Source organism: Strix aluco, chromosome 3 (assembly GCF_031877795.1).
Source record: "Strix aluco isolate bStrAlu1 chromosome 3, bStrAlu1.hap1, whole genome shotgun sequence".
Classification (NCBI taxonomy): Eukaryota; Metazoa; Chordata; class Aves; order Strigiformes; family Strigidae; genus Strix; species Strix aluco.
This window is the reverse complement of record NC_133933.1, coordinates 40492185-40505405: the sequence shown is the minus strand read 5'-3', so window position 1 is coordinate 40505405 and position 13221 is coordinate 40492185. Positions and strand designations below refer to the sequence as shown.

General features: G+C 37.1%; 1 protein-coding gene across 6 annotated transcripts in view; it reads left to right on the top strand.

The window, feature by feature from the left end:
* Positions 1–13221, top strand: part of BIRC6 (baculoviral IAP repeat containing 6) — a 186551-nt gene that overhangs the window by 91442 nt on the left and 81888 nt on the right. For all 6 annotated transcript variants that reach the window (XM_074818251.1, XM_074818249.1, XM_074818248.1 and 3 more), the window contains exons 45-52: positions 331–458; positions 1911–2473; positions 5507–5682; positions 6275–6371; positions 6555–6749; positions 8617–8817; positions 9436–9715; positions 11933–12189. In XM_074818251.1, the coding sequence (XP_074674352.1) occupies positions 331–458; positions 1911–2473; positions 5507–5682; positions 6275–6371; positions 6555–6749; positions 8617–8817; positions 9436–9715; positions 11933–12189 (1897 nt within the window). The remainder of the gene's footprint in view (positions 1–330; positions 459–1910; positions 2474–5506; positions 5683–6274; positions 6372–6554; positions 6750–8616; positions 8818–9435; positions 9716–11932; positions 12190–13221) is intronic.

Below are 13221 nucleotides of genomic sequence, written 5' to 3'. Positions count from 1 at the left end.
TGTAGTTTGTGTAAAGACATTCAGATTAGCACAGAAATGTATCGTGTGAAGCACAGTATGCATTACTGAAAAGACAAAGTCTCAAGCTGCAAAATGAGCCTTAGGCGAAGAACTGAATTATTTGCTTTTTGCTCAAGATTAATAATAGAAAAACAGATAGTATAAATTGACACGGAATAGTTCTGTGAAAACCCTGTAACATTTTTCAGAAAGCAAGTTAAGCTACATGATACTTTCTGTTATTAGAAAATGTCCTGCTTAGATACGACTTAATGTTCTTGAAGACATTTCAGTTTTATATAATACTTGTTAAAATGCCTTTCCCTCTAGGTTGGGCCAACAGCGACGCAAGCTATGCAAGAATTTCTTACTCGATTACAAGTTCACCTTTCTTCAACTTGTCCTCAGATGTTCAGTGAATTTTTATTGAAATTAATACACATACTTTCAACAGAAAGGTAAATTGTAACTATTTTTTTCCTTTCATGCCCTCGTTGTCTTTAAAATCTGTGCAAGTTGAATCACAAATAAGATGTGTATGTCCCACCCTGTCGTACTGTCAAGTTGTATATGGATGGAGGCTGCAGCACTACCAGCTGGATCTGAGCTGTTTCTTGCACATGGAAGTGTGACTGGAATCCACACCCAACCATCCATGTGTGAGGGACAGTGAATAGAAGCACTAAACAGTTGTTTGCACTGATTTTATCTAGAGCTAAGATACAGGCCTTGTTAAAGTAATCCCTAAAATAAGGGCGTTGTTGATGAGCTTATGTATTAAAAAAGAAAAATGTATTCTAAGAGGCCTGAATTAATGAAAGATTCTAGAAATTATTTGTAGATCGTGAAAATAGTATGGATGGCTTTTATAACATGGTAGGATGAAATATGAGATTGCATAATCCTGCTTATGCAATGTGCATATTTATTGCTTTGTCTTTTTTTTCCTCTTCTCCTCACTTGACAGTGGAAACCCTCCTCTGCCTCACTCTCCTTCTGAGGCCTATTGATGTCTTGTCTCCTCACTATTGTAAAGAAGTGCCGCTGGCCAGAGGAGAGATAAGACCTTATGGTTTGTCTCTTACAGCTCTGCTTCTTCAAGGCTAGGTTGATGGGCAGAACAAGGCTGTTGTGTATACAGCAATACACCGAAAATGTGGCAATTGTTTGGTCTGAAGTACATTAGGAATTATCATTTATTTCTGGGATTGATGATGTTCTCATTCCAAGGCAAAGGCTTTCTGTAATTGAGGATGAGCTTCCTCAGTTTCTGGCTTCCCAGTAGAGGGCACTTTGGTGTTATCTATTCTTTAATCATACAGAGAACAGTTTCTGCCTTCTCTAAGAGATCGGACCTTAGTAGGTTAAATTGAATGAAATTGGATGAGTGGTGTTTACCAGGCTACGTTGCTGATCAATCACTTATACAAGAAATGTCATAATAGAATAAAATCATTAATTCACAGTGAATCGTGGAATGCGTGTCTGCATGCTATAGTTTATTTGAAATAAGCTAATGAGACCACTGAAAGGATAGTTTTTGAAATGTGTTAGATTTTTTTTTTTGAGACAAACCAAAGGTGGGACTGAAGCAAACAACCAGAAAAGGGTTCAGATGGTTATTTCTAAAACCTCAAGTAATTACTGAAGTATACCATGTCTGATCAAAGCATAAGACTGATTGTGAAGAAAATCAGTATTTTATTGTTAGAACTAATTAAATGTCAAATATTTTCTTCAGGGCTATTTCTATAAACTGTTTTGTTCTGTATTTAATTTTAAGAGTTATAGTAAGACTCTGGTGTGCTTTTAGATTCTTAAAACAAAAACACCAACAAACAACAAGCAACTAAATCTGTTCAACTTGTTAATATTGAACAATGTAATATCTTTTTTTTTTTTTCTTTCAGGGGTGCTTTCCAGACAGGCCAGGGACCCTTGGATGCACAAGTGAAACTCCTGGAATTTACCCTGGAACAGAATTTTGAAGTTGTATCAGTTAGCACTATTTCTGCAGTAATTGAGTCTATAACCTTCCTTGTGCATCATTACATTACATGTTCAGACAAAGTGATGTCTCGCAGCGGCTCAGACAGCTCTGTGGGTGCTCGGGCGTGTTTTGGAGGGCTTTTTGCCAATATTATCCGTCCAGGTGATGCTAAAGCAGTTTGTGGAGAAATGACAAGGGATCAACTTATGTTTGATTTGTTAAAGCTGGTCAACATTTTAGTTCAGCTGCCTCTTTCCAGTAACCGAGAATATAGTGCCCGTGTTCCAGTAGCAAGCAGTACTACAGACAGTGTGTCTGATGAAGAAAAGGTTTCGGGAGGCAAAGATGGCAATGGAAGCAACCCTAATACTCAAGGATCAACTGCGTATGTGGCAGACTTGGTGTTAGCCAACCAACAAATTATGAGCCAGATTTTGTCTGCACTTGGACAGTGTAACAGCAGCGCTATGGCAATGATTATTGGTAGGTATTTTGTAAATAAAAAGGAAAATCTTTTGGGGTGGTGAAACACTTAAAACTTTAACAAAACCATAAATTGGGTGTAGACATGAAAGAACGTGTCACAGAAATGACAGGAAAAAAAGAGACTGATAGTGAAAGGGGGGACAGGTATGTGGAAAAAAAACCTAATATGAGGTGGGTGGGAGACAGTGATTAAAACCAAACAGGAAAACATTTGGCATTTGAATTTGCTGAATCTCAGAATGGTCAGTGTTGAATGGTCAGGGCCTCAGGAGATTGTTTAGTTCAGCCTCCCTGCACAGAGAGGGTCAGCTGAGACCCTGCCTCCGAGAACAGGTTGCTCATTACCTTGTCCAGTTGGGTTTCTAATTCCCCAAGGGTGGAAAGTCCACAACCGCCCTGGACAACCTGTTACAATGTTCAATCATTCTTAAAGTAGAAAATCCTTTTTCTTATGTTTAAATGGAATTTCCTATATTTCAGTCTGTGCCCCTCGCATGCCTCTATGCATAGATTAGGATTAGTCTTCAGTTTGTACTACAGACACATTACCTCAGTTGTTCTGTATGTATTGCATTATTTGCCTTTTTTTTCAGTCATTTATGAAAAAGACAAATTACAGTTGTGGCCCTTGAACAGAATACGTAAACTTTCTATTCCTCTGTTTCACCAGAAATCTCATTAACATCATGTTCTGGGAGTTCCAGTCTTGTATTTGTGGGTGGGATCTTCCTGCTACAAACAAGTGAGGAAGCTGATGACACTTTGAACAGCAAAGTTGCTGTTTGTCAGACATGTGCCTAAGGTGCATTTTCTCAGAGAGTCTATTTTTATGTGACTTGCTTGTGAGCTGTGATGATAGCATAGAGTTTGTTTGCACAAATTAAACCACTGGCTGAAATACTGTGAATGTTTCTGCATGCACAAAACTGGAAAAACACTTTGCAGGAGCATAGGCAAAGAGCTTGAACTCAATTTCAGGCATAATAGTTGCAAAATTATAGTGATTTTCTTTGTTTTGAAGAAAGCATCTCTGGCCTTTTCTGTGCTATTCTCTTTTAAACAGATGTGAAACTGTTAACCAATGCTATTACCAGAAAACAGTATACTTTTTGGATGAGAGCATGTGAATGTTAGACCAGTGGTTCATTTTGGCATAAAAGCAATTGAGGAAAAAGTAGTAATCTTCAGTAGTCAAATTAAACAGCAGGCAGGATTTGACAAGCCTGGATTGTGCTGTTGGAACCTTCCTGAAATTAATTCCAGAATGTCTCCTACTTTACTCAGGGTAGTTGGTGTCATATTGCATATACGCTGTGATCACTGAAATTAGTTCATTCTAGGAATGATGGTTTGTTCTGAGTATGCGTTTCTTTGGAGTGAAATTCCGATATTCTTCTCCTCAACTTTGATGTCTTTCTAAACCACTGATTTCTGTCCAGCAGTTGTTTTGCATTTTTAAAAAGGCAATTTGGAAATATAGTGTTGTTTCAAAATGTTTTTCACTGAATTCAGGATACTGGGCCAGCTGATCCCTTCAGTGGATTGTTCCTCCCAAGGTCTTTGAATATAGATTATTGAAACTAATTTATATGTCTATTTTGGGAATATGTAACACAGCTATTTGTGGTTTTAGTTCCTTCATGAAAAACTGTATCAAGCTCTCTCCAGACAATTTCTGTGAACAAAACATTTATCCAGGACCGCAGTCAAGTTTCTATAGGATCCAAAAATCAGTTATCAGCACAGAGTAAACATGTAATAGCTAATGCATTGAGCTAGCTACCCAGAAAAGATAAACAAGACAATGTCTGCAGATGTGTACTGATAAGTAGTGGCTCTGGTGTCAAAATATATGCTAATGTTAATTTACTGCACCTGGCAAGCCAGCTGGTCAGGAACCAGGATGGCCTTGAGTAATTCACTTGTCACATGAAGTTAAAATGTTTGTTTCATTTTCTTTATGACCATTTTGTCTATTTATTTCATTAGGTTTTTATGCTTTGTCATTGACAGACTATGAAAATCATGCAACTGACAGTATTCCCCTCCTATCCTGCCTTCTCCTCACCTCAAAGTCTTCACAGCAAACTCACCTTAGTTGGCTTCAGCTCCATTATTCATGCCATTTAACTTTACTAGACCATGCAGAGGCTGAGTCTTAAGACTTTTCTTTCTCTGTCTGTATGCATCCAGTGCTTATCAGTATTTTCTTTCATGACAGCTTGAAGATGATTAAAGTACTACAGCTGTCAATTCTCTTGACAAAATGTTTCTCTAAGGCGTGTTCCAAAGATCACTTGAACACATTTTTTTTATTATTATTTATTAGTATAACTCCAGCTTCTCTAAATAAAACGGGATTATTCTATCAATTCCCTCCACTGAAATCTAAAACCACTTTTAAAAGCTCTTCCAGATTGATATCATATGCTTTGTAAGACAGTTGTATTTACGGAGGTAATCTCTTCCTTGGGAAAACTATTCTTTTGCTTTCCATCCTCAATTTCAGCAATGCATAATCAATATTGCTGAATACTGATATTCAGTAAATCCTCATGAATAAATCCTGAGCTGTAACACTGAGAAGGAGAATTCTGTGAGAGGTATTTCTGATATATATGTTAAGTGTTTGGGGTTTTTTGGTTGCACAAGTGGCCTTCTATTATTATCTGAAAAAAATCTGAAATACTTGTTAGTTGCTTCAGGCTAGGAGTGATTCCAATCTGTGTAGTTTTTATTCTGTTTCCTTCACTAATTACTTTCATTTTTATGGTCTTATCTAAAATTGGATTTAAATTCCCTGACTTCCTGGGTCAAGCCTTCCTAGTTATACTGTAAAGAAGGTAGCACGTATCTGGGAACACCAATAGTAATTTATATGATCCTGAAAACTGGCCCATTTATAGTTTGTAAAATCCATGTGAACATTTAATTCAAAAGAAATTTAAATATCCTTGAGTTCTCTTATGTACTGTAGTGGTTTGTTAGGTCTTGGTTTCTGACCTTTGAACTGTTTCTGTTTCTGCTAAGGTGCAAGTGGCTTACATCTCACTAAACATGAAAACTTTCATGGTGGCTTAGATGCAATATCAGTTGGAGATGGGTTGTTCACTATCCTGACAACGCTTAGTAAAAAAGCAACAACGGTGCAAGTGATGCTTCAGCCAATTCTTACCTACATGGCCTGTGGGTACATGGGAAGACAGGTAAGTTCCCTTAGGTCTGCTGTGCTTCAAGGGAGTTATAGGTTAGTTGATACTGTAACCTATAATAAGCTCAGGAAACTGAGCTAGTGCTACATAAAAGAAATGTTAACACTTTTCCAACCCCCGCTTCACTTTGGTGTTGAAGTTAGGAAGCCTCTCTCTGTTGTCCATGGTAGAGGGAGAGAGAGATTTTCTGTACTGACACTTTGACATTCCCATAAATGTTTCTGGCTAAAGGCTTGAAGATAGATTGAATATTTTATTACGTGCAGGTGGGAAACATATTTATTGTGTTCATATTAGTGGGTTTTTTAAATGCTCGGTATTCTTATTTCCCTTCAGCTGCTTACCCCAGTAGTTTGATCTTTTCCTTACCACAAAGGCTTCTCCTACATAAGAAGTGAACCATGTGGAACATGGGATTGCTATTTTGTGGCAGAGAGGTCAACTGTGGTGGCATTTGCTCTCTGGGATTTTTGCCTACTAAAAAGGGAGGCTAACAGCAGTCATACTTATTTCTGTCGTATCACTTTTGTGTGAAACCATGTACTTCTTAACTGGAAATACAGAATTTCATCTGTTTTTCTTCTAGGGGTCTCTTGCCACTTGTCAGTTATCTGAGCCACTGCTCTGGTTCATTTTACGAGTGTTGGATACAAGTGAGGCACTGAAGGCTTTCCATGATATGGGTAACAATGTCTTTTCTTTAGCTGCATCAACTAAAAGGTTTATTGTGGATATTTTTGGCACTTAAAGAAGGAATACAGATATGCGTCTGGAGGAGCAAATTTACTAAATAGGCCTTTGCTTGCTTAGAATTTATTGCATGCTTCTGAACAGTGTTGGTTTCTTCCCCCCCCCATTATACACAGGTGGTGTTCAGCTTATTTGTAACAACATGGTAACGAGCACAAGAGCTATTGTTAACACAGCAAGAAGTATGGTTTCGACTATTATGAAATTTCTTGATTCTGGTCCCACCAAAGCTACAGATAGCAGTTTGAAAGCTAGAGTGCTAGCTTCTGAGCCTGATAATGCAGAAGGAATTCACAATTTTGCACCTTTGGGTAAGTAATACTTCTTTTTCTTACATTAGTATCCACTGGTCATTTGAATCTTTATCAAGTTCTTAACAAAAAGTATTGTGATAGTGTCAAATGTTGCAATACTATTAAATCTAAGCACAGGGGTTGCTGGTGTTTCAAGGTGTTGAGGGAGGAGGGTAGTCCCTCCTCTGCAGACCTTGTGTGGATAGGGGAAAGAAGGAAAGGGAGTAATGTGGATCTGATGTAGTCATGCATCAAGGTGGGCCCCTTCCTCCTCCCATAGGGCAAGGGGTACCCAGTTCCAGCCCACCATCTGCCACAGACACACTAAGACTCACTGACTTTACTTAAGGCACATCAGGTTTGAGCTGTTACAGAAGCATAGCAAAGTTGGATGACAAAGAATGACCCCAAACTGGGTCAAATAAAGCAGAAGCTGGAGCATAGGGCTGATATTGCTGATGCTGCTCTCACACCTGCACCTAATGGCTCCAGCATTGCCTGCATGAATGTTTGTTAGAATTGCAATGCTGTGTTGGGATCAATACAATGGCTGCCAATTAATTAAAATGCATGTGTTTAAAAATGTAGATGTACTCTACTATCTTACAAAGGCTTCTTTTCACTACTAGTGTTTCAGTGTTTTCTGTTGATGCCCAGTAGCCTACCATAGCCCATGAATGTATTCATACAGTGTGTCTTACTGTCAAGAGGGAAAAAAGAAAGGATTATTTTTAAAATTTCTGGAAAAGTTGTTGGACAAGAGAGAAATCCATTCAGTTCTGTCATTGAAATTTAAGAGTGTCAAAAATAATGGAAAAAAAAAAGAGGTTTATTTGGCAGAATACGGGTCTGTTAGAAATCCTGTACCTTGCTCTTCACAAATTCCTAAACGGTAAATTTAAGCGTCCTGCAAATGTTGGTACTTGATTACTTTAAGTAGTAAAAATCCTAAGCATATATGGTGGTGAGTTCTTGCATGCCTTATCTCCCAACTTGCAAAATGCTGCAGTTCTTGGTGTTCTGCTATGAGTGCATCCATCTTAATATCTTACTTTCAGTCAGGAGTGTGTTGTTGAAATTAACCTTCTGCGTGTTCTCACTAACTACACTGATTCCCATCATGTAGTGTTCTTTGAGAGACTTAACTCCATTAATTTGGGGTGAAAGTCTATCAAAATGTGTCCAGGAATTCACCTCCAGCTGCTACTAAGTATTCAGTCATGGGGCCAGGCTAGAGTTACTTTAAAGTAAAATGCTGCAAGTACCTGTAGTTTGAACAGCGCAAGTCTAGTCTTGTTGTGCCATACTACTTGCTAAAAAAGACATAACCTGTATCTTCCTACTTCATTCTTAACTCATGCTAAGAAAAATAAGCAGCTGCTGTGGTCGAGATTTTTTTGATTCTAGTATCTTTTTTAGAAAAAAGTTTTAATGTGAAACAACCCTTTTTAAAGAAGGTTTGCAGACTTTGATTATAAAGTCATTTATGTTATCATTGTAATATTTAAACCTTTAAAGCCTTCATTATATTAACTATGAATTAACTGAGTTCAAGTTCTAAGCGTGATGTTCAACCTGCACCTTTTTGGTTGGTTTGTTTTTGTAATGAACTCTTGATAGGAAGTTTAGGATTTTGGTAGCAAGTGTCCCCTAGCAAATTTTCAAGCACATGCATATGCATGTGGATGTGTAAACAGCCTATGTAAAACAGTCTGAGTAAAAGAAAAATATCTCAGCAGTTGTCATTATTACATGTGGGATGTTATCAATAAACCAAAACAGGTGACATAGGAATAAAAAGTATTTTCCACAGTTCAGATAGTAAATTAATCTGGGTTTTATTAATAAACATTAATAATCAATGTAAATTGTGCTGGTTTTGAAGGTTCAATCACCTCAAGCAGTCCCACTGCCCAGCCTGCTGAAGTGCTGTTGCAGGCTACTCCTCCCCACAGACGAGCTCGGTCTGCTGCATGGTCATATATATTTTTACCTGAGGAAGCTTGGTGTGACCTCACGATTCACCTTCCCGCGGCCGTGCTGCTCAAGGAGATCCACATCCAGCCTCACCTGGCCTCTCTGGCAAGTAAGTAGATTCACTGACATGGATGCCGGTTTGAAAATTTGAAGGGTAGGATTTAGAAACGATACAAAGAGTATAATCAGAGGAACTAAAGCTTACAGGTTTGAAGAATACCTGTAAAATAAGTTGAAAAGCTTGCTAATTCTGCTTTCCTTGAGAATGGAAGGCCCTGCCTCTGCTTGATTTCTCCTAGCTTAGTACATGTCTTGTGGCATTAGTGTTAAATATGCTAAAAAACCTTGTCAAACTTCTCAAAACTCTCCCTAGTGAGAATGTGATATTGGTCAGGGGTCTTCAGGCAAAATAGTTTTATTATGGTAGTTGGAATAAAGCATGAGATTTTTCAGCTCTTACTGTGGTAGCCCTTTACACTGGCAGAATTTTTCTTCATCTCAAGTCTTTGAAATAAGCATTTTGATAGATGGTATATACAGTTTATGCCTTTTAACGTATACCATTGCACAGGTCAAATACTACAGAACTGCAGCTGGAGTAGTGTTTGCCTAAGATCACTTCACTCATCTTGTTCTGTATCTTTAACAGGGATACGTGTTTAATACTTAAAATTCAAACCAGTACAGATTTTTAAATAGTATTAAACCTTCTTATCTTACTCTGTAGCTTGCCCTTCATCAGTGTCTGTTGAAATAAGCGCAGATGGCGTCAATATGTTACCTTTGTCAACTCCAGTTATCACAAGCGGTCTCACCTACATAAAAATCCAGCTTGTAAAAGCTGAAGTTGCCTCAGCTGTCTGCCTTCGTCTCCATCGTCCTCGGGATGCCAGTACACTAGGCCTCTCTCAGATCAAACTGTTAGGCCTCACAGCCTTTGGAAACACCTCGTCTGCAACCGTTAATAATCCGTTCCTTCCCTCTGAGGATCAGGTCTCTAAAACAAGGTAAGCTTCTAGTATCAATGGACAGAGGCATGTTTGTGCCAGTTCATGTAGTGGGATTTTTTTTTTTGCCTGTGAGTCTGATGTTTCAGTAGCAAACTGTATTCACGACTACCTGTTTTTTGTAGTTGAATTTTAATGTTTACAGAATCTGTTTCAAATATCTTAGAAAACTTGCCTTCTTTTTTTTTTTTTTTTTTTTCCAGAAGGGAAATATAAGCACTGCTTCTCACTTCTTTGGTAGCATGCTTAATGTGCATCTGTAAAAGGGGATGTTTCATCTCTGCAATGGTGAAAGAATGCAAAGCACAGGAAAGCATTTAGAGTTGCATTCTGTGGTTTTAATCGGTAGGCAGTTGTCAAAAAAACCTGAAATAGCAACATATTTCTTATCCCTACTGAAGTCAACAGAATTACATAAGTATTGGAGCAGGAATAGAAATAAAACAGTGAGATGTTTTGTGGAAGTCATGTCTAATATTGCTGTTTGCAGGCATTTGAGAAATAAGAACTGAATGTTATGATTCTGGCATATCAGCAAGTTTTCTAAAGCTTTTATTTGGTTAGGTGGCATCTTGACTTTCTTACTCGTTTTTTAAACAAAAATAAATAAACCCTTAAGGATTTTTAAAAAAAAGTGTTAAAGTTTTCCAGCTTTGAATTTTATTTAATGGGTGAACTTTTAAGATTTCCTAGTTCTGGAATTTAGCTTACTGAATTGTAAAAATTCATTAATTTGAAAGGTTTAATCTTTGAACCTTAATGTTTATAAATTTGAAAAGAGAGCATGGGAAGATTTTAAAAACCTTTCTTCTTCTGCTGGGAAAAATTTTGAGAGAACATGAGTACTAGCCAGTGTATATTTGATAAAAGCTGTGTAACTGAAATTGGTCTTTGATCTTGAATAGCAGTGAAACAAATTTTTATAGCCAAATTATACTATTGCTGTATTTGTACTTCAGAAAAGGTTAACTTAAAGTTGCACAAAAATAATAAGTATCTAAAGAAAGAAGGTGAGTGTACATTCTTCATGTCTTGAAACGTTTTACTGTGACTTGCAGCTTAGTTTTGTAAGTATCTCAATAAATAATGGTAGTAATATAATAGATATATTCAGTACATTTGGATATAATTTTGTTTTAGACATAACACAAAACTCGGTCTTTCCTAAAATGATAAATATTTAAGAGTAAATTATTCCTAAAATAAAATCGTAAACTTCATTTAAGGTCTATATGCAAGTTTGTCTTTTTTCAAACTATAGGAGATAAGGTTAGCTGTGAAAACAAGTTAACCTGTTAGAACCTGTCAGTGAAATGATGCCATTTATTTCACATGCAATTTAGATTGCCATCTCATTCATAATACTAGTTTAAACAGCATTGTAGTATATTTTTATAAATAATAGTCTAGTTAATGTGTTTCCAAATTGATTCAATTAAAATAGGTTTACTTTTCAACATTTATTATTGAAAGGAATATGGAACGCTATCGTTAAAGAATGAGAGACACATGGAGAAATGCGGTGGCTAAAATTTTTAATTTCTGCACTTTATCTGGGTGCTTTTTAAATCTAACCGAAGTTCACTAATTTATTGTAGATGTGTATGACTGTAAAAGTTTGTAATGACAGGGAAGCTGTGCAGGTGTATAATTTTATTGCCAATCACTATGACAGAATCTTGACCTTAAATATGAATAAATCCAGTGGTGTCTAAGTGGGGCAGTGTGCTGTTTCACATTTATGTTTTGACAAGCTCCTTTTAATGTCAAACAAACACACACCAACAAAACACAAAAAACCCCACCCCAAAACCAAAAGAACCCCACATGCTCCCTGCTGCCCTCCCCCTGTATAAACACCTTCTCCTCCACCTTCGCCCAAATAGGTTGGCCCTGTTGGAAGACATATGTATGTGAATCCAGAAATCTTGAGAAACTTTAGTAATAAAACTTGCAGGCTCTTAACTCTTCTTACCCACAAACCCTGCCTTTCTTGCAACCTTAAACCAATGATTACAACAGCATTACTAACGAATATTACACTGTGGTCTTAAATTCAGTCATTTTAATTTGCTTTTCTCAGATGATGTCCAATCATGTCACAGCAGTTTTCTGCAGTACTTGTCCTAGAATCTAATACAGGTAGTTATGTTATAGATGAAAAACAAAATAATAAGAAAATGATGCATTAGCTCATTTTTATGTTTTCCTTTTCAGTATTGGATGGTTAAGATTATTACACCACTGTCTCACTCACATAAGTGATTTAGAAGGAATGATGGCTAGTGCTGCAGCACCCACTGCTAATCTGTTGCAGACATGTGCTGCTTTACTAATGTCACCGTACTGTGGTATGCATTCTCCAAACATTGAGGCCGTGCTTGTAAAAATCGGACTTCAGTCCACCAGAATAGGTCTAAAATTGATTGACATTCTTCTAAGAAACTGCTCAGCATCAGGGAGCGATCCTGCAGGTGAGTGCAATGTTTTTCTTTACAGTTGTTGCTTAAAAACATTGCTGGTATAAATGTACAAATATAGTATATTCGCATGTTACTTTCTGATTCTGAATCTGGGTTACCAGAACTTGCCATTGTGCTTTGTTATGCTTCGCAGTATCACAGTCTTTGTGTATGGGTAGTTCTACAGCAGTAAAGCGGTGCAACCAGGGTTGCTTTTTGTTATTTTTGTGTAGAACAGATAATTAGGTGCATATTCTCAGGACACAAGAGTAGGACATGCAGTATATTGTAAGTGTGTATTACTATAGATACTATGTCCAGATGTTTCAAAGTAAAGAGCATCCATGAGTAGTTTTAAGGAAAACAAATGCAGCAGTATTTGGGCAATAATAGTCAGTAGGACAGTATAAATTCTGAACAGCACTAAGCACTGAAAACATTTACAAGTGTAGGTACATAATCAAGATGTTTGAACAGTTAATCTATGTCCCACAGTGGAATTTTGCAGTAACTCTTTTGTTAATGCACTGGGGTTTTTGTATTTATTATTCCATACCAGTTTGCTTTGCTGGTTTGTGCCTTTTAAATGAAACAAAACTGAATTCATATTTTTCCTGTTGCTAATACTAATAGAAAAGACTTTTCAAAATGGCTTCCATGACTTATTTTGCCATGAGTTAATGTTTCAGTCTAGCCTACTGTCTTTTGCTGGAGTGCTGTTAGATAAGAGAGGAGTTACCTACAAGGCGGGAAATGAACACTGTGAGGAGAAGATGAATAGGAAATAATCTGACGAAATCTTCAGCCTTAGTTCCATTGATGGAAATTGGAGTTAAATAAGATTACATTTTGAAATAAATGTTCATTTCTGTGAAGCATGCAGTTTGACAGCTATATTGGAGTTAATTAAGTCTTTTTGGAATATGTTGAAGAAAATCCTACTAGTTAAACTTTTAAATCCTGTATCTGATGAATGTTGCAATGATGTTTCCTTTCATAGTAAGTCTGAACACTAAACATACAAAATGCAGAGCTCTGACATAG